This window comes from Lonchura striata, chromosome 2, assembly GCF_046129695.1.
Source record: "Lonchura striata isolate bLonStr1 chromosome 2, bLonStr1.mat, whole genome shotgun sequence".
In the NCBI taxonomy this organism is placed as follows: domain Eukaryota; kingdom Metazoa; phylum Chordata; class Aves; order Passeriformes; family Estrildidae; genus Lonchura; species Lonchura striata.
Window position 1 is genome coordinate 91,556,309 of NC_134604.1, and position 20,213 is coordinate 91,576,521.

At 43.0% G+C, this 20,213-nt stretch overlaps 1 protein-coding gene across 1 annotated transcript in view; it reads right to left on the reverse strand.

The window, feature by feature from the left end:
- Positions 1-606: 606 nt before the first annotated feature.
- The window catches only part of LOC110478744 (uncharacterized), a 29,902-nt gene continuing 10,295 nt past the window's right edge, over positions 607-20,213 (reverse strand). Inside the window, exons 10-16 of the mRNA XM_077790891.1 lie at positions 18,088-18,248; positions 16,674-16,698; positions 5,653-5,766; positions 4,941-5,081; positions 3,071-3,318; positions 2,355-2,472; positions 607-1,594 (exon numbers count right to left, since the gene is read on the reverse strand). Of these exons, the coding sequence (XP_077647017.1) occupies positions 1,053-1,594; positions 2,355-2,472; positions 3,071-3,318; positions 4,941-5,081; positions 5,653-5,766; positions 16,674-16,698; positions 18,088-18,248 (1,349 nt within the window). The 3' untranslated portion in view covers positions 607-1,052. The remainder of the gene's footprint in view (positions 1,595-2,354; positions 2,473-3,070; positions 3,319-4,940; positions 5,082-5,652; positions 5,767-16,673; positions 16,699-18,087; positions 18,249-20,213) is intronic.

Here is a 20,213-nt window from a genome sequence, read left to right on the forward strand (position 1 = left end):
GCCCACTGAGGAGCTGTACAAGTGAAGACCATCAAGCTGGGATAACTGAGCTGCCCACTCACTTTCTTGCCCACAATTAGTGCTGTCTGCAGCAATGCTTGCTGTTTCCAGAGCTGTGTTTTGAGTTTTTCAGTCTGCTTTGCTCACAGCACCTGCTATGTGAAATGAGCCAGTACCAGCTCAAAGCCCAAGAGAAATGGAGCAGGTGCCTAAGGAAGTTCAGTGTTCCAGAGCACAGGGGAACATAAGAGATTGGAGAAGCTTTGCAAAAGCCACCAGGATTGTTATGGTGTAGAGCACAGGATGGATAGAAGCTGTTGGGGTTGGGCTTGTTAAAATTACAATAAACAAGAATAAAAAAAGAAAGAATGGTTTATTTCCAATGCTGGCATACATTAATATTGCACCTACACAGGAACACCTAGAGCAATACATATGCAAGGAGCATTTCAATCTTCAGCCATACAAAATCCAGAACAAGACAGAGAAAACAGTTAATGTGCACATATATTTTTTTCTGATGAGCAATGTATACAAATTAAACTAGAGTGAAGTACAAGCCTTATAAGGCAAAATGTCTTTTTAATTAGACATGCAAGATCTCCTGCTTTCTTAATCTTCTGAACAAATCTTAAGGTAAAAGCTAAACAACTCCAGTATGGACAAACTCCCACTGAGCCAGATGGCTGCAATATGAGGGTTAACTAACTCCCATCCTCCCTGCTTTCATCATGACTAGTGACTCTTCAGAACATGTTTAGGAGCCTCTGGTAGGAGAACTCATGCAACAGATAGGAACCAAAATGGACATTGATAAATAATTCCAAGAAGCCAAAGACTCCACTCAACAGCCTTTTTGCTTGGGGAAATTCCCTCATTCAACCAATTCCAGATGTGTGCTTTAAAGCCAGGGATAATACAAATGGAAGCAGAACATAACTTTAAGGAACCAGATCTCAAAACAAACTGAGCAGATGTGCTGGAAAAGAAAGCTTCCATTTCTAATCCTGCACCTTGGCAGCTAACAAGAAAGATCAAGGGGCACACCACCACTACAAACTCATGACTGTCCTTACCCAGCGCAAGAACCGGGACAGTTTGGTATAGACACCATATTTGCCTTTTCTTGCACATCCTTCGCCCCAGCTAACAATTCCAGTAACAAAATAAGTATCCTTATACCTGGTCACATGGGGACCACCACTGTCTCCTTGGCAAGCATCTTTTTGCTCTGTGTCATAACCAGCACAGAACATGTTCTCAGTTACCACAAAGGAAGTGGATTGCTTGCAAGTGGTCCTGTTAACAAAGGGGAGTGCAAGTACCTTCAGTTTCTTTGGGAGCGGTCCACCATCATATTCCCTCCCAAAGCCACTAACCCTCCCAGATTTCTGTTTCATCAGAACTTCATTAGCAAAGTCTGCTTTGGGGAGACACGCTGGAATGACGTACTCTGAAAATCTGACAGGTTCCTTCAGCTTTAATAAGGCAATGTCATTATCGTAAGTCTCAGCATCAAACTTGGAGTGAACGATTATTTTATCCACAGTGTGCATTGACTCAGACTGCTCTTTCTTCTCTCTGTCCACTTCACCTGCACAAGATCATCAAAAGGGTCATTAATGTGAGAAAGTATAAGAATTTCAGAACAACCTTAACAGAGGAAGAGAGTAGTATATTCATTCTGAGTACTTTGTCCTGGACCTTAGACCACACAAGGAAACTGTAAACAGGTATGGCAATATTTCTTAGCAGCAGCTGAATTGGCCTTGGTCCTGAGATTTGGTCTATGGAGATTTTTGTACCAGTTTACACAAAGGCATAAGCTGATTCAGCTAAACCAATGCAATTTTGTGTGGAAGCACCTACAGGAACTTGAGCCTGACCTAGAGAAGAAAACATGGTCTGGACTACAACAGTGCAAAGATGAAGCTGTGTTGATCCTGTGTCCTGGCTCAAAAGGGAAGCAATGATAAATCTGAGTTTGTTCTTTTGTACTCTATTCAACGAGTCATAGCTTTCCTGGGGGTTCCTGCAAGAACAAATCTGGATGCTTCTGAAGTGCCAGGAATGATGAGCTTCCTGCAGAAGCACTGCTCTCCTGAAAATATTGGTAACCAACATTTCTAGAATATTTGACTCTAATCACTTCCAGCTAGCTGGCAGAGAAGCAAGAGAGGCACCTGCTGTTACAAGGAAGGATGGTCAGAATAACAAGAAATTATAGAAAGGAGCAGCAAAAAGATAACAAACCCTACTGAATCATTTGTACATCTCATGGAAGACTTAAGGCATAGAAGTTTAGGCACAACAGATACTCTGATCTCAGAGGAGTAAAAGAAATAATCACTCACCAACAACAACTTTGATTTCTTTGGTTTGGTTTATGCAATGAGCTGCAGTAAGAATAAAATTTTCATTCAGAATAGTTCCACCACAAAACTCTTCTCCTTCCTCGTTTAACAGAACAGCCTGTGAAGCAAAAAACACAAGGGCACAAGGAAGAAGTGCAGTTTAATGTAGATGAGCTATAATGAGGTAACTGATTTCTCTGCACACTACAGAGATGCTTCTTACTGCAACATGTATGTGGACCTCCATGTCTCTCCTAGCACTGCATTCCCATCCTCAGAATCTCCAAATACAGGAATTCATTTTGGTTGGCCCAAATTCAAGAGTACAACTGCGGCACGAGGTTGACTTTCTGAACCAAAATGCTGTCTTTATCTGTTTTATCACCCTGCTCTCAGGTGTGCTGCCTGAGTGGATGGTCTCAGACAGAACCAAAATGTAACCTGCAAAACTGGCCTGGGAGACCAGCATGACCCAGAGTGTTCTCTGGGGATAAGGTAGGCAGTTCCGTCTCACATGGCACAAAGCCTTTTGTTTTGAACCCGTGAGGCTGCAGTTTGCAGAGCAGCACATCCAAGTGCCCGGGGCCACACAGTTCAGCCACAAATCGCTGCCACTGGCAGGTGACATGGGTGACGTTCAGAAGGCGCCCAGCTGGAAGGAGCCACTGCTCACCTTGCCTCAGAGACACATGCAGGGCAAAGCCCCCTCCATTTACCTGCCATGGGCATTGGCCAGGAAGACACTCATCCCCACCAACTATCCTGGTATCCACATATGGAGTCTTGCCGCTTGTTCTGTTGTCAGGAGGAGGCGTTGGGCTCTCTGTGGTAATTGCAAAGTCCTCCTCTGCACTCATGTTTCTAGGAGGGTCTTCTTGATCACTCACTCCACTGCTATGGTCAGTGAGTGAAAGAACAGACCTTTTTTTCCGTGCCACAGAAACTTTTCCACAAGGGTATTTTACTGTAAAGAGGAGAATGCTAAAATTAAAGATCAAGAGAAATACCAACAGAAGAAGAAACTCCTTGGAAATACCCTTTCAGAATCTATAATACTGCTTCATCATTTTCCAGACTATACGAAAGACTTGGCACACGTAACTAGGGATTAAAGACCATATGGTTTGAAAAATGAGTGCTATTTTCTCATTGTGAAGGCTATCCTTCAGCTTCCATCTTACAATCATGTTTTGAAAGTATTTAAAGTTTAATACATCATCTTCAATTTGTTTTTAACAACTTTAATACATCATCTTCAATTATTTACATTGATGTCTTAATGTAGTTACTCTTAATAAAATGTACTTAGTTTGGAGACTGAGTTAAGTGCTTTAGTTTAGGAATTATATGGCTAATGGCTGCAATTTTATATTAGATAAAAAGTATATAAAACCTGACATGATATCTAAATGGTTTACTTACCCCTCCCCTGTCATATTTTGAAATACATTAAAACTGTACATAGTGCTAATCATAATTATCCAATCACTTCAGTTGTAAGTTTATAAGGTTAACTGCAATTTAAGTATAAATTTTTGCAAGCTGCTCTTTCATATGGCCTGTAAGTGTTTAAGCAAAGATCCTGCTGTGACCAATTTTCTCAGCATGGCCTCACCTTGAGTCCCATGTACAGTTTTTGGCATCTAAATATAGGAAAGATATAAAGCTCTTAGAGAGTGTCCAAATGATGGCAACAAAGATGGTGGAGAGCCTTGAGGGGAAGCTGTATGAGGAGCGGCTAAGGTCACTTGGTCTGTTCAGCCTGGAGAAGAGACTGAGGGAAGACCTCATTATGGTCTACAACTTTCTCCTGAGGTGAAGAAGAGAGGCAGGCACTGATCTCTTCTCTGAGGTGACCAGGGCACAGAATCCCACAATGCTTTAGCTTGGAAAAGACCTCCAAGATCATTGAATTCAACCTTTGACAGGTCACCACCTTGTTAATCGGATGATAGCTCTAAGTGCCACTCCTCGCATGGTGACCCTACCACTTCCCTGGGTAGTCCATTCTAGTGCCAGACAGCCCTTGCCATGAAGAAGCCTGAGAGAATGGCAGGAAGCTGTGTCAGAGGAGGTTTAGGTTGGATAGCAGAAAAAGGTTCTTCACCCAGAGGGTGGTTGGCATTTGAACAGGTTCCCCAGGGAAGTAGCCCAAAGGACCCAAGCCTGACAGAGCTCAAGAAATGTTTGGACAACATCTTCTGACACATGAAGTTATTCTTGGGGTAGTCTAGTAATACTCCAGGAGTTGGATATTGCCAATCATTGAGAATTCCTTTCAAAACAGGATATTCTGTGATTCAATGATTTTCAATTATCATGTTAACAGCAGAATTTACTCTGATAGGCCTCATTGAGAGGACCTTGAAAATTGTTCAAAATCATGTACATTTGGATCCACTTCATCACAGAACCTCACAAATGGAAAACTTTGTAAATATAAATCTCCTGGCCTCACTCTTGAGTTTATGTCATGTAGGATACAGGTGGTTCAAAAGACATTCTTCAGCTGTAAACCAAGACATCCCTTAACTGTGAAACAAGGCACACCAACCACTGCTATTGCTTTATCACATGGCTTCGTACCTGTTGCAACACACTGTTTGCCATCCTCTGCTAGAACATACCCATCTGCACAGGAACACAAAACATCCTTCCGCCCATCTCTTCGGACGCTGCAGAACTGCTCACAGTCCCCGTTGTTTATTCTGCAGAACTTTGGTATGACTATGAAAGAGATGGCAGCAGAAAAACTGTACATAATCACTGACTTCACAGAAGATCTGGAAGTTCTCTGAAACAAAACCCACTCTTCAAACAGGATCTGTATCCCCATCAGCCAAGTACCTGAACCACCCTTTAGGGATAACTGATGTGAGTGCTGAACATCAGCTTGTGCCTTACAAAGCAGCCACATCCAGCACTTCAAATGTACTTGCCAAGTCCAAGTGGGCCCAGTGGCTATGGCATGGTGAGCTCCAAAAGCAGAGCCAAATTGTCAGGAGAAGAATGAACAAAACACTAACAGAGAACATAACTGTGTAAATCCTCACACAGTTCCTCCCTCCTGCCCTAAAAACTCCAACTCCTCATCACTCCCCTCAGTCCCCTGACTGAACTTCAGTTTCACACTCCCGCACTTACTTCTGGGCTAATGATACCCCCTCCCATGGCAAGGTCAGAGGGGCAGCTCTATGCCACTGAAGTGAGCCCTAGGAAGGATTTCCATGCAAAATATGCTTCCTTACAAAGCTCCCAGGGAAGTTTGCCACCACAGTTCTCTAAAGCAGAAACTCACCAAATTCACAGTTCTTGCCTTGATAACCATCCAAGCACGTGCAAGTGTAGGAACCAATTCCATCTTTACAGTGGCCACCATAGTGACAAGGATTTGAACTGCACTGGTTCCCATCTACAAAAACAAACCAAAACCCAAATTATTATAAGCGTGCAAGCATTTTCCATTAACTTGGAAGAGCTCTTACTTTTCTTACGCCATCTTTCATCCTTCCTTTTAAAATTCAGGTCCTGTGAGTTGCCACATTCCAGATGGAACAAACAGTATAAATGCAATCATTCCAAACCTGCAATGATTCATCTACATATCCTCAGTTTTGCAATCTCTTTTTGGTGGCCACTGTATTATGATGCATACACAAGACTTTTTTTATGGGAAGATTAAGTGGTCAGAATCTACATAACTTACAATGAATCCTGTAAAACCAGACAGGACATTTCTATGTTGTAACTACTGGCTAAAAACCATCAACTTTTATTTCCTCAAAGGTCATCTCAGGCCTTGTGTGTGTCTTTTGCTTGCAGAGCTGTTCATTTAAAGACACAGATACTGGCATATTAGACAGAAGCTAATAAAATCTCCAAACTTTACTAAACCCTGTTAAATTCATACGAGAAGGCCAAACTTCTGTTCTGTACTGCTTAGAGCACCAAAATTTTCTCACTCTATCCATCGAGGCATGACCTTGACTTTGTAGTAATTACCTCTTATCTCATGCTGCCCACATCTATGCTGGCATCTTGAGTTCTGCAGCCTTTCTTTCTTTCCTGGGCACAACTGGCTGACCTGACTCTAGGACCCCACAGTTACATGGAGGACTGGGAGGTAACTCTGTACTTGGGGACACATGTCATCTAGCAGCTTTCTCCCATCCATCTCATTTCTTTTCTGGTGCTCACTGACATGCTCTTTCCCATTTAGTGCTCTGCTGCAAAAAATGCATTACCCCCTCACATATATTCTCGAGGATGCACTGTTCCATACAAGCAGGATATCCAGAAAAGTGACACTTGCTTAAGAACTCATTGCTTTAGACAAGACAAATTTCTAAATTTTAGCCCCTGTTCTGCCCCTGTTGTGGAGGAGGGTCAGAATAGGTGGGACAATTTATTTTATTAAGCCCAGATATGATGTTTGTGTGGCTAATTAGAAAATCACAGCAACATATGGGGTAGGGTTCTTGTTCTTCTCTGTACAGTTAAAAATTGTGAGCATAATTTTGTCCCTCAGTAGCTTACAAATGGATAGTAAGGGTTATTTAATTATTGTGCTTCCTGAGAATATGAGAATTAGCCCATTAATTGTGCTGAGCATTTGAAAATACTACATATCAACATACCGACCCCATAATTTACACTGACACAATTGTCACTCCAAAATGGAATTCCCCATGTGCCTCAGCTCTGGATATCATTACACTGCAGCTGGCAAAGGGAAGCAAGGTGGGTGAGACAGCAAAGCCACCAGCTGTTCACTCATGTCCCCTGCCCCACAAAGCAAGAATGTTGACAACTGCCTGTGTGGCTTAGGCAAAGCAGCACAAAGCCAAGTTAAAGCAAACACTCTACCTGTCTCCCTCATCTGAAGGAAAAGGAGGACAATGGGAAGAAGCCACGTTGTCCCACGATGACCTGCCATGCCCATCCTCAGAGCTCACTGCGCATCACCCGCTGCTGGCTCCGCAGGGCTCTGGGACAGCTGCCAAATGAGAAACACCACAGTGCAAAGGCCATTCACGCATGAGAAAACAAAACCTCTGAGAGCAAAGTCTGCACTCAGTGTCACTACGGCACAGTGTTTAGACACAAAAAATGTGAGTGTGCTGCAGCAATGCCACACTGATAGCTTTGCGTTGGCAGAGCACGTCTAAGAGGTTTTCCTCCAGAAATTTTAACAAAGCCTCTCTAAAACATCTGGACTAATGCAGGCAGCAAGGAGCTAGAGTAGTGATGTGGCTCTTGCAGAACAGCCAGAACCAGAACTTGATGCCTCCTGTACACAGTGCCAAAGCAGGAAGGCACCCCAGAAGTGAGGGGTGAATCAGGGCACCAAGCTTGCAGATCTCAGCAAGCACATTGCAAAGTAATTACCCACCAGCTCCATCACAAGCACACTTGGACAGAGCACACTTCCCCAGATTCATCAATTTCCATCCCATTTTGAATGTTAGAGGGGTGTTATTGCTTGAAAGTAAACCAGTGGGAGATCCCAAGTCAGAAATACAATTTAATAGGAAAATTAAAACAAATGTTATACTACAGAAACACTGACAGAGTCAAAATACAACCTGACACCCTGTTAGTCTGGGTGTTGGTAGCAGTCCAATTAACTGGTGGCTACTGTCCTCTAGAAGAGATAGATGTGGTTCTGTTGAAGAAGTGATCCTGTAGAAGGGTTTGTTCTTCCTCTGAAGGTCCAGTGGTGGTTATGGAACTCTTGTCCCCTGGGAATTCAGTGGATAAGGCTGATTGTGACTGTTACAAGTCTCAGATTTTATGCAGGTAGGAATGCTTGGTTCCTCCCCCTGGGTGGAGCATCTCACAATGGGATGATGTAATTTTATCAGTCATGCAGTGACACTCAATGGCCAATTAACAAAAGATATCCCCTGGAGATATCCAGGATGAGTAATGAAGGAGACAAGGAATACTGCCCCATGTGGTTTTAATAGCTGATGAAGATGCTGCTAGAATACATACTTTTGGGTACAACTCATCTTTGTAGCCTAAGACAGAAGGCAAGGAGTTTCATGTGCTGTTTCCTTTTGTTCAGTCCACTCCAAGGGGACAACTCTTGACAGGTCATTGTGGTCTGGGAATCAGACTGTGGAAGACAATCCTGCCAGCTGAGTCAACAGTGCCGAGGAGCAGTACACAGGAAGCTTGTTCTTACCATGCTAGTGCAGGCACAAAGGCATGATCCTAAAAGTGACACTGCTGGTGCTGCTCACCTGGAAACACAGAAAACAGGAGCTGGAGAGACCTACAGGGTCACCCAGCCCAACCTACTGAGCCAACAGGGGATCAAATTGACCTCTATTATATTTTTGGCACTTTGGCCAAGGCTCCAGGGAAGAAGCTGTCTAGGAAGCTGCTTCCTGTTGGACACTGAGCTTGCTGCAGTGTGTTTTCCTCCCATACTGTAGGATGCCATAACAAAGGGCAGCTTATCCACATCTGCAGCCCCCATCATGCTGTACACCTGACATCTCCTTACATTTCCCACTCTGGAAGGCAACCAGCATCAGTGCCCCCCTGGGAAAATCTACTGCAGGCCTTCTCTAGTCACAGGGCTTATTTGCCATCCTTCTCTTCTTCCCTTAAGTCTCAGGGCTGGCTTTTCCTTGAAGGCAGAAGAAGCCTGAGCACGAGAGGGTAGCTTTGGTCCTCTCTGTCCACTGTCCTTGGTACATGCCAGCTTTTGCCTAAGCCAGCTGTGTGTGCTTGCCAGGAGGAACTCCAGTATCGCAAAATCCACCAGTTTACTCAGCAGCTGTGTGCTGTGTCCCTTTCCTGGATTTTGCAATCTGTTTAAATCTGCTATGTGAAATCACTCCCAAATCATTTGTCAACATTAAAAAAGAATGTGCTCTAATTCTCCCTTTTTGCTGCAGGCCCTGGGGTTACTTATGACCTTTGATGGGAGGTCCAGAGGCAAGCAGATGTTTCACTCATGTCCTCTCAGCAGGGCACAGAAAGAGGAATGGACATAAAGTGATGACTTCAGCTACCTCAACACCTTTGCAGCCCACTCTGTTTTGCTTCAGTCCTCAAGCTCCACTTAAGTAGAAGAAAGCACTTAGCAAGATCTTGTATGTGAGTAGGATTTGGGTAGGACCCAGGCCTGAGGCTTTCCTTTGAAGCGGGATCTTTCACCCTGATTGAGCACAGGGTGAAAGCACAGTTGACCCATGGGACAAAGGATTTGAACAGGACTCCAATGGACAGAAGAACTCCGGGAACAAACACTGCTGAGCAAACATTGAAGTAAGCCCACTGAGGAGCTGTACAGGTGAAGACCATCAAGCTGGGATAACTGAGCTGCCCACTCTCTTTCCTGCCCACAATTAGTGCTGTCTGCAGCAATGCTTGCTGTTTCCAGAGCTGTGTTTTGAGTTTTTCAGTCTGCTTTGCTCACAGCACCTGCTATGTGAAATGAGCCAGTACCAGCTCAAAGCCCAAGAGAAATGGAGCAGGTGCCTAAGGAAGTTCAGTGTTCCAGAGCACAGGGGAACATAAGAGATTGGAGAAGCTTTGCAAAAGCCATGGCAGTTGAAAGGGGAATAGAGGCTGATGGGGCTTTGTTAGTTAAAAACCCAACCAAAGGAGAACAAAAAAGAAAGAACAGTTTATTTCCAATGCTGGTATACATCAATATTGCACCTAACAGGAACACCAAGAGCAATACATGTGCAAGTTTTCCAATCCTCAGCCATACACAATGGAGAACAAGATACAGAAAATAGTAAATCTGCCTATATATTTTTTCTGATGAGCAGTGTGTACAAATTAAAGCAGAGTGAAGTACAATCCTTATAAAGCAAAACCCCCTTTTAATGAGCTACTGTGATCTGAGCAGGCCATTTTGTGGAATATGTGATTTTTTAGTATCAGCTATTGATTAATTAATTGAGTCTCAGCTTTTGCCATTCAAGATCCCCTGCTTTCTTAATCTTCTGAACAAATCTTAAGGTAAAAGCTAAACAACTCCAGTATGGACAAACTCCTGCTGAGCCAGATGGCTCCAATATGAGGATTAACTAACTCCCATCCTCCCTGCTTTCACCATGACTAGTGGCTCTTCAGAACATGTTTAGGAGCCTCTGGTAGGAGAACTCATGCAACAGGAACCAAAATGGACATTGATAAATAATTCCAAGAAGCCAAAGACTCCACACAGCAGCCTTTTTGCTTGGGGAAATTCCCTCATTCAACCAATTCCAGACGTGTGCTTTAAAGCCAGGAATAATACAAATGGAAGCAGAACATAACTTTAAGGAACCAGATCTCAAAACAAACTGAGCAGATGTGCTGGAAAAGAAAGCTTCCATTTCTAATCCTGCACCTTGGCAGCTAACAAGAAGGATCGAGGGGCACACCACCACTACAAACTCATGACTGTCCTTACCCAGCGCAAGAACCGGGACAGTTTGGTATAGACACCATATTTGCCTTTCCTTGCACATCCTTCGCCCCAGCTAACAATTCCAGTAACAAAATAAGTATCCTTATACCTGGTCACATGGGGACCACCACTGTCTCCTTGGCAAGCATCTTTTTGCTCTGTGTCATAACCAGCACAGAACATGTTCTCAGTTATGGCTAAGTTAGTGGATTGCTTGCAAGTGTTCCTATTAACATAGGGGACTTCGAGCACCTTCAGTTTTTTTGAAGTTCGCCCGCCTTCAAATTCCCTCCCAAAGCCACTAACCCTCCCAGATTTCTGGTTCATCAGAACTTCATTAGCAAAGTCTGCTTTGGGGAGACACGCTGGAATGACGTACTCTGAAAACCTGACAGGTTCCTTCAGCTTTAATAAGGCAATGTCATTATCGTAAGTCTCAGCAATAAATTTGGAGTGAACTAGTATCTTGTCCACAGTGTGCATTGATTCAGACTGCTCTTTCTTCTCTCTGTCCACTTCACCTGCACAAGATCATCAAAAGGGTCATTAATGTGGAGAAAGTATAAGAATTTCAGAACAATCTTGACAGAGGAAGAGAGTAGTATATTCATTCTGAGTACTTTGTCCTGGACCTTAGACCACACAAGGAAACAGTAAACAGGTATGGCAATATTTCTTAGCAGCAGCTGAATTGGCCTTGGTCCTGAGATTTGGTCTATGGAGATTTTTGTACCAGTTTACACAAAGGCATAAGCTGATTCAGCTAAACTAATGCAATTTTGTGTGGAAGCACCTACAGGAACTTGAGCCTGACCTAGAGAAGAGAACATGGTCTGGACTACAACAGTGCAAAGATGAAGCTGTGTTGATCCTGTGTCCTGGCTCAAAAGGGAAGCAATGATAAATCTGAGTTTGTTCTTTTGTACTCTATTCAACGAGTCATAGCTTTCCTGGGGGTTCCTGCAAGAACAAATCTGGATGCTTCTGAAGTGCCGGGAATGATGAGCTTCCTGCAGAAGCACTGCTCTGCTGAAAATATTGGTAACCAACATTTCTAGAATATTTGACTCTAATCACTTCCAGCTAGCTGGCAGAGAAGCAAGAGAGGCACCTGCTGTTACAAGGAAGGATGGTCAGAATAACAAGAAATTATAGAAAGGAGCAGCAAAAAGATAACAAACCCTACTGAATCATTTGTACATCTCATGGGAGACTTAAGGCATAGAAGGTTAGGCACAACAGATACTCTGACCTCAGAGGAGTAAAAGAAATAATCACTCACCAACAACAACTTTGATTTCTTTGGTTTGGTTTATGCAATGAGCTGCAGTAAGAATAAAATTTTCATTCAGAATAGTTCCACCACAAAACTCTTCTCCTTCCTCGTTTAACAGAACAGCCTGTGAAGCAAAAAACACAAGGGCACAAGGAAGAAGTGCAGTTTAATGTAGATGAGCTATAATGAGGTAACTGATTTCTCTGCACACTACAGAGATGCTTCTTACTGCAACATGTATGTGGACCTCCATGTCTCTCCTAGCACTGCATTCCCATCCTCAGAATCTCCAAATACAGGAATTCATTTTGGTTGGCCCAAACTCAAGAGTACAACTGTGACATGAGGTTGACTTTCTGAACCAAAATGCTGTCTTTATCTGTTTTATCACCCTGCTCTCAGGTGTGCTGCCTGAGTGGATGGTCTCAGACAGAACCAAAATGTAACCTGCAAAAATGGCCTGGGAGACCAGCATGACCCAGAGTGTTCTCTGGGGATAAGGTAGGCAGTTCCGTCTCAAATGGCACAAAGCCTTTTGTTTTGAACCCGTGAGGCTGCAGTTTGCAGAGCAGCACATCCAAGTGCCCGGGGCCACACAGTTCAGCCACAAATCGCTGCCACTGGCAGGTGACATGGGTGACGTTCAGAAGGCGCCCAGCTGGAAGGAGCCACTGCTCACCTTGCCTCAGAGACACATGCAGGGCAAAGCCCCCTCCATTTACCTGCCATGGGCATTGGCCAGGAAGACACTCATCCCCACCAACTATCCTGGTATCCACATACGGAGTCTTGCCACTTGTTCTGTTGTCAGGAGGAGGCGTTGGGCTCTCTGTGGTAATTGCAAAGTCCTCCTCTGCACTTGTGTTTCTAGGAGGGTCTTCTTGATCACTCACTCCACTGCTATGGTCAGTGGGTGAAAGAACAGACCTTTTTTTCCGTGCCACAGAAACTTTTCCACAAGGGTATTTTACTGTAAAGAGGAGAATGCTAAAATTAAAGATCAAGAGATATACCAGGGAAAACTTCTTAGAAATTACAAGGAAACAGAGTGAAATAATATGGGTTATGAGAGCAATTAGTTATTTTGTAAAATTATATAAAAACAATATCATTAGCATATATTTGATGACCACTGACCAGTCTTTTTATAAAAGCCCTAAAAGGTACATGTGTAAGTAGCACTAATTATAATTACCTTATTTTTCAGTTTCTAGAAAAAGAAAATTTTGAAAGAAAATTTTTGCAGGCTGCCAATTTATAAGATGTGTAAGAATTTAAGAAAATTAGTTATTAATGCAATTACTTTTCTCTTGGCAACAGTGGTAATCTGGTGAGAGGCACCTGACAAATTGTTCAAAATCATGTACATTTTGATCCATTCCATCACAGAACTTCACAAATGGAAAACTTTGTAAATATAAATATCCTGGCCTCACTCTTGAGTTTATGTCATGTAGGATACTGGTGGTTCAAACGACATTCTTCAGCTGTAAACCAAAACATCCCTTAACTGTGAAACAAGGCACACCAACCACTACTATTGCTTTATCACATGGCTTCGTACCTGTTGCAACACACTGTTTGCCATCCTCTGCTAGAACATACCCATCTGCACAGGAACACAAAACATCCTTCCGCCCATCTCTTCGGACGCTGCAGAACTGCTCACAGTCCCCGTTGTTTATTCTGCAGAACTTTGGAATGACTATGAAAGAGATGGCGGCAGAAAAACTGTACATAATCACTGACTTCACAGAAGATCGGGAAGTTCTCTGAAACAAACCCACTCTTCAAACAGGATCTGTATCCCCATCTGCCAAGTACCTGAACCACCCTTTAGGGATAACTGATGTGAGTGCTGAACATCAGCTTGTGCCTTACAAAGCAGCCACATCCAGCACTTCAAATGTACTTGCCAAGTCCAAGTGGGCCCAGTGGCCATGGCATGGTGAGCTCCAAAAGCAGAGCCAAATTGTCAGGAGAAGAATGAACAAAACACTAACAGAGAACATAACTGTGTAAATCCTCACACAGTTCCTCCCTCCTGCCCTAAAACCTCCAACTCCTCATCACTCCCCTCAGTCCCCTGACTGAACTTCAGTTTCACACTCCCGCACTTACTTCTGGGCTAATGATACCCCCTCCCATGGCAAGGTCTGAGGGGCAGCTCTGTGCCACTGAAGTGAGCCCCAGGAAGGATTTCCATGCAAAATATGCTTCCTTACAAAGCTCCCAGGGAAGTTTGCCACCACAGTTCTCTAAAGCAGAAACTCACCAAATTCACAGTTCTTGCCTTGATAACCATCCAAGCACGTGCAAGTGTAGGAACCAATTCCATCTTTACAGTGGCCACCATAGTGACAAGGATTTGAACTACACTGGTTCCCATCTACAAAAACAAACCAAAACCCAAATTATTATAAGCGTGCAAGCATTTTCCATTAACTTGGAAGAGCTCTTACTTTTCTTACGCCATCTTTCATCCTTCCTTTTAAAATTCAGGTCCTGTGAGTTGCCACATTCCAGATGGAACAAACAGTATAAATGCAATCATTCCAAACCTGCAATGATTCATCTACATATCCTCAGTTTTGCAATTTCATTTTGGTGACCACTGCATTATGATGCATACACAAACTTTTTTTTTGTGGGAAGATTAAGAAATTAGCTTGGTTGGTTAAAGCATGGTGCTGATATGGAAAGGGTTTCAGATTTGATCCCTGCATGGGCAATTTATTTATGAATAATCAATGACTCAATATTCCTTGTGGATCCTTCCAGCTCTGAATATGCTTTGATACCCTGATTGTGGTCAGAATATACATACATTGAAGCCAGCAAGAGCTGACAGGACATTTCCACATTGCAATTACTGCCTAAAACACTGAACTTCTGGCACCTTGCATTTTCCTATAGTTTTTGCTCTGTTTCATACAAAATGCAAGATATCCAGAAAAGTGACCCTTGATAATTTGCTACTTTAGCTAACATGTTCTTATCCATTGATTTTACCACTTGTTCTGCCCTTCTTTGGAGCAGCTGAAACAGCGATTTCCATTGCAGAAACAACCTGCAAGAAGCTACTCATCCTAAGGACCCAGCATGCTCCCTGTGTGGTATTTCTGGACTGTAATCTCATCTGCTGCAGCTTTGCCTGTCATGGGGAACAGCTGCTGGGCTTTGTGTACTGCACCCACAAATCAAGATCCATTTTCTACCTGTATGTGGCCAAAACCAAGAACTCTCCAAATGCTCTGGCCATGGAGGCTCTGGAAACTGATGTCCGTGCTTAACAGAGCGAAGACAAGACCAATATTAACCAAAAAAAAAAGACAGACTGAAGGGCTACACGATAACTTCTGGTTTCTGCCTCCTCTGCTGTGCCATAAAACTCTATTCTCTAGTGGTCTTAGCTAAGCAGTGTCCTATTGTTAGAAAACATATTTATTTAGTCTTACCCTACACTGCAGTTGCAGCTGTGGTAATGAGTTTTATATCAATATTGCACAAATTGCAGAATCCCCTACTAAAATAGGAAGCAAGAACAAATTGTTCTAGTAACTTGGCTGAACATAGCTGTGGTTTTCAATACTTCTGAACACTCATAAAGCATTTGTGGACTGTGGTTTAAAATGTATGAAAACTAACATTTCTGCTAAGAGCATTGGCACTGATATTCTGCTGCTTGTATTCTCATAAGAAAATGGTTTGAAATATTCCAATCCTCTTTACTGTAATACTGACACAGGCTTTGCTTGAAATTTTAGTCCGTAGGTTGCAGAGTTCATCCCATGCTTAGAAAATTGTGAAAAGTCTGTGTCTTCTTCATGGCAACTGTCTTCATTTTTCTGCAGATTCCAAAGACAAAGCTGAGCTGTCTTTGGTCAACATTTTTGAGGCACTCTTCCTAGTGTTCAAACTGGACATATACTTTCTGCAGAACACATTATCAAACATTACTAAATTAAAAATCTGTCCCTGCATAGTGCTTACAAAAACTAGAACCCTAATAAATAAAACTCACATATTTAGATAAAAAAACAGAAAACTATTAGGTAGTATCTGCTGATCCATTGGCATATTCTCCTTGAATGCCAAACAGTTCTGTAAAAAAAAGGACCAAAAAAATGCTCTTTAAGACAGGAATCAACAACACTTTGGTATGGTAGGGGACAGGAAACTGGCAAATGTCTATAACATGTAATTTAACTTTGTGTTGGTTATGGCACTTAAGAGACACCCTCATCTGTGACACTTTGCATCTTGAAATCTCCTATCTGGGACAGCCCCTCTGATGGAAAACTTATCTGGCAGTCCCACACACAGTTTCTGCGCCTCACTGTCCTTTGTGCAAAGGACCATTGTTATTTTTTTGGGAGGACAAAGGTCAGCCCAGCAACTGGAGACAGATGAACCTTGCCTTCAAATGAAGCAATTGTGTTCAAGCAACAACAGGCAGTTGTTGCTTGAGTCCTTTTCCAGAGGAAACACAAGGTGAGGGTATCCCAGAGTGAAAAGAGAGGAAGCAAGGGAGCAGGAAGGGGTTACTTAAGAGGTGCATCCTTTCAAACTTTGCAATAAGGAAGCTTAATTTTCTAAACAAATACAGAGTGTTTCTTACCTACATAGATGTTCCAGAATTCCTCCTATAGGTAAGTGAGAAATGGAAAAAAAAAAAAAAAAAGAAATAGAGTTAGATAAGAATTACCAAATTACTCAGAAAAATATTAGATTTTCATACACAGGATACTTGCAGCTAACAATTGTTACAGGAAATATTTACATTACAGATACATATAGTGCCTAGCAGCCCACTATTACCATTTAATAACTTAAAACCCTATGATCTATATAGTGCCCAGTTCTACAGAAATAAGTCTCATACATTTTTCAGAAATATCTGAACCTCCTTAGAGTTTTTCCAGTGTGACCCATTCACCATAAGCCACTTGATTTCTTGATAATTACCTTTCCACCAGTTTTGCTGAATGTACTTATAGTCCTGTAATGCCAAATTCTCAGTCTTGATCCCCCACTGCATACTCCCATCAATCAGGACCTCACAAATCCTGACATTTTAAAATATTTTGTCTGATTTGTATTCTCCTTTCCATTTGCACTGAGGACTCCAGGATGCTGCCTGTGCAAGACAGTCCTTTCCAGTGACATCTGGTCACCAGGCAGAACAGGCTGTGCCAGTTCTGCTGTAGGTAAGTCAACATTTATGATCTGAAGTACACTGGTGATGCACTCAGGACTCCCCACCCAGGACACCTCAGGGCCACTCCAAGAACATTCTGGACATCAAGTAATACTAAAGGGAAGTTAATCTGGCCTTAGCTCCAGTTTCAGGGTAGTTCTAAATAGCCATATAGCTACAGTCTATATTTGCAACACCAGCTTTTCTAATTACAATCCACACAGCTGCCCCATCTCTTTAACTTTCCCTTCAGCTTGGGAACAAATCACATTTCTGTCTATAGTTAAGCAAGCCATTGGGGTAGGGCAGGTGACACAAGAGTCAGACTTCATTCCAGTCAACATTAAGGCATTTATGAACTGTTCACAGTATACATTCTCTCAATTTACATAAAGAGAGCTACAAAATTACAAGCAAAGCTGCTTCAGATAAGTTCAGTAAAATTTTCTCATGAGGTTCCATGTCAGCATTTGCCTTCTCAGACTTCCTGTGGACTGCCTTGTCACTTAGGGATATAACCCAAGACAGGGTGAATGTATTTTCAGCACTGATAGCAGCAAAGTCATTGAATGTCAAATAGCTTTCAATGGCAATTAAACAGATCAGAACAGGTAAAAGAATTGAGGATTTAACCTGGGCTGGCCAAGCAAGAGCTAAATTAAGACTGTTATGGGATGATTGTTGCCTTAGCAATTCTGCACACAGTCAATCACTATTCTTTGTGTTAAGTTATTGAGAAAAACTTTTGAATTTTGATGCCCAGCTCAAAGGACATGAATAGTAACTTTTAAATATGAAATATATAGACCTATGTTTCATATTAGTTCATCCTTACAGTTTTCTCCTGGTCTTCAAAAGCTTCTCTTGCTTCTTCTTTTGAGCAGCGCTCCTCATTGCATTCTCTTTCAATATTCCCTTTCTTCCATTCCTCTAAGAAAGTGTTAGCACGTTTTGTTCTTTCCAAGAACTTGTCAGCATTTTCTTTCTTGAGGAATACTAGATAGCAGAAAAAAATTATACAGGTCAGTAACATTTAGTGGTGGAAAAGAGTCACGACAAATGAGTGAAGTAGAAACACAGGCTTATACATCCCAGGCTCTCTCAGAGCAGTCTCTCTGAGAATCAGTAGGCTCAAAACAAAATGTAGTAACTTGGAATTCTCTCATATTCTTTTTAATCTTGAAAAGGTTGCCAATGAGGGCTTATATTTCTGCTGCTCCTGCTCAAGACTCAGTCTTGAATGCAATGACTTTCCCTGAATGCTGGGGAGATCACAGAATCACAGAATCACTAGGCTGGAAAAGATCTTCAGGACCTCAAATCATGGCACTAAGTGCCACATCCAGTCTTTTTTTAAACACATCCAGGGATGGTGACTACACCACATTCCTGGTATATTCCAGTACTTTATCATTCTTTCCATGAAAAACATTTTCCTAATATCCAACTTGTATTTCCCTTGTTGCAGCTTAAGGCTGTGTCTGTCCTCTTGTTCTGTCAGATGCTGCCTGGAGGAAGAGAACAACCCCACCTGACTACAGCCAACTTTCAGGAAGTTGTAGAGAGCAGTAGGATCACCTGAGTCTCCTTTCCTCCAGGCTGAACACCCCCAGCTCCCTCAGTTGTTCCTCACAGGGTTTGTGTTCCAAGCCCCTCACCAGCCTTGTCGCCCTTCTCTAGATATGCTCAAGTGTCTCAAGGTCCTTCCCAAACTGAGGGACCAGAACTGGACACAGCACTCACAGTGCAGCCTCACCAGTGACAAGGGCAGGGGAAGGAAGACCTCCTGGGATTACATAAATTGCTAATTACCCTGTAAAGAGTATATCTTCTAGGAAAGTGTGAAGAGTTTGGAAGTTGGCATTTAATCAAGTTCTAGAACCTGTAATTTACACTGAGGAAATACTTTCCAATATTTCCTATATTTCCAATATTTTTTAGGCTGGAGTGTGGAAAAGCGTGCTACAGATGTGACTTCAAGGACAATGGCATGCTCACTGGGAGGCCTGCACATTCCTTTTGGAGCATTCTTCATGCAGCTTAATTCCATGACAAATAAACTTGCTAAAAGTAATTGTATACCCCAATATCCTCCAAGTGAGCACAGAGGAGACTTATTCTGCTTTCACTGAAATTGATGGATCATCCTCAGGGAGGCAAGTTCTGTTTGTGTTATTTATATTAAGCAATCCTACACATAATTTGAAATCCCACTTCCTTTGAAAAGGGTCCTCTCAAGGAAGGCTTATAGAAAGTACTTTTGACTTGCAGCTCAGCGACTATTAGTTCATTCACCCACTATCTTATTTGCCCTTAAATCTCCTTCTTCGGCAACAGGAAAGTGACAGGACACAGCCGGTGGGGTTATCACCTCTCTATTCCTTTGCTTTCACGCCACCCGTGTAAGCGGATGTTTTTGTAAACTTGAATTAGCCTCCTTCTCAGGCTGCTCAGTCTTTTTCCTAAGGTCTCTATCATACTTCTTCTTTAGAGACATCAAGGAGCAAAAGGCATTGGTCAATGGAAGCAGGATATTCCAGAAACATGCTAAAGATCCTGTTTTAAATCCCAAGCAGTCCGACTTACTGAAGGACGAGTTAACAGCTTTTGAAAAGTTATTTGCTGATGTTGCCTTGGACTTAGGCGCTGAGACTCTGGCGGCACAAGAGGGCATCGGGACCTGCTCCCCCGCTGTGCCCCAGCTCCTCCCCGGCCAAGCGCATCCCATCGCGACTTGGCCAGGTTTCCCCTCGCACACGAGAGCGCCGCAAGCTGCGAGAGCAGCTGTCCTCCCGGTGCGAACGACGGGCAATCCCACTTTCCTACACCGTCCCGGAGATGCCCGCAGCAGCTCCCGAAGCTCAGCCCCGCTTGACGGCGGTGCGCGGGGTCGGCGCAGCGCTGACAAGCCGAACCCGCCGCGGCTGAGCCGCGCGGTGCCCGCCGCCCCGCCCGCAGCAC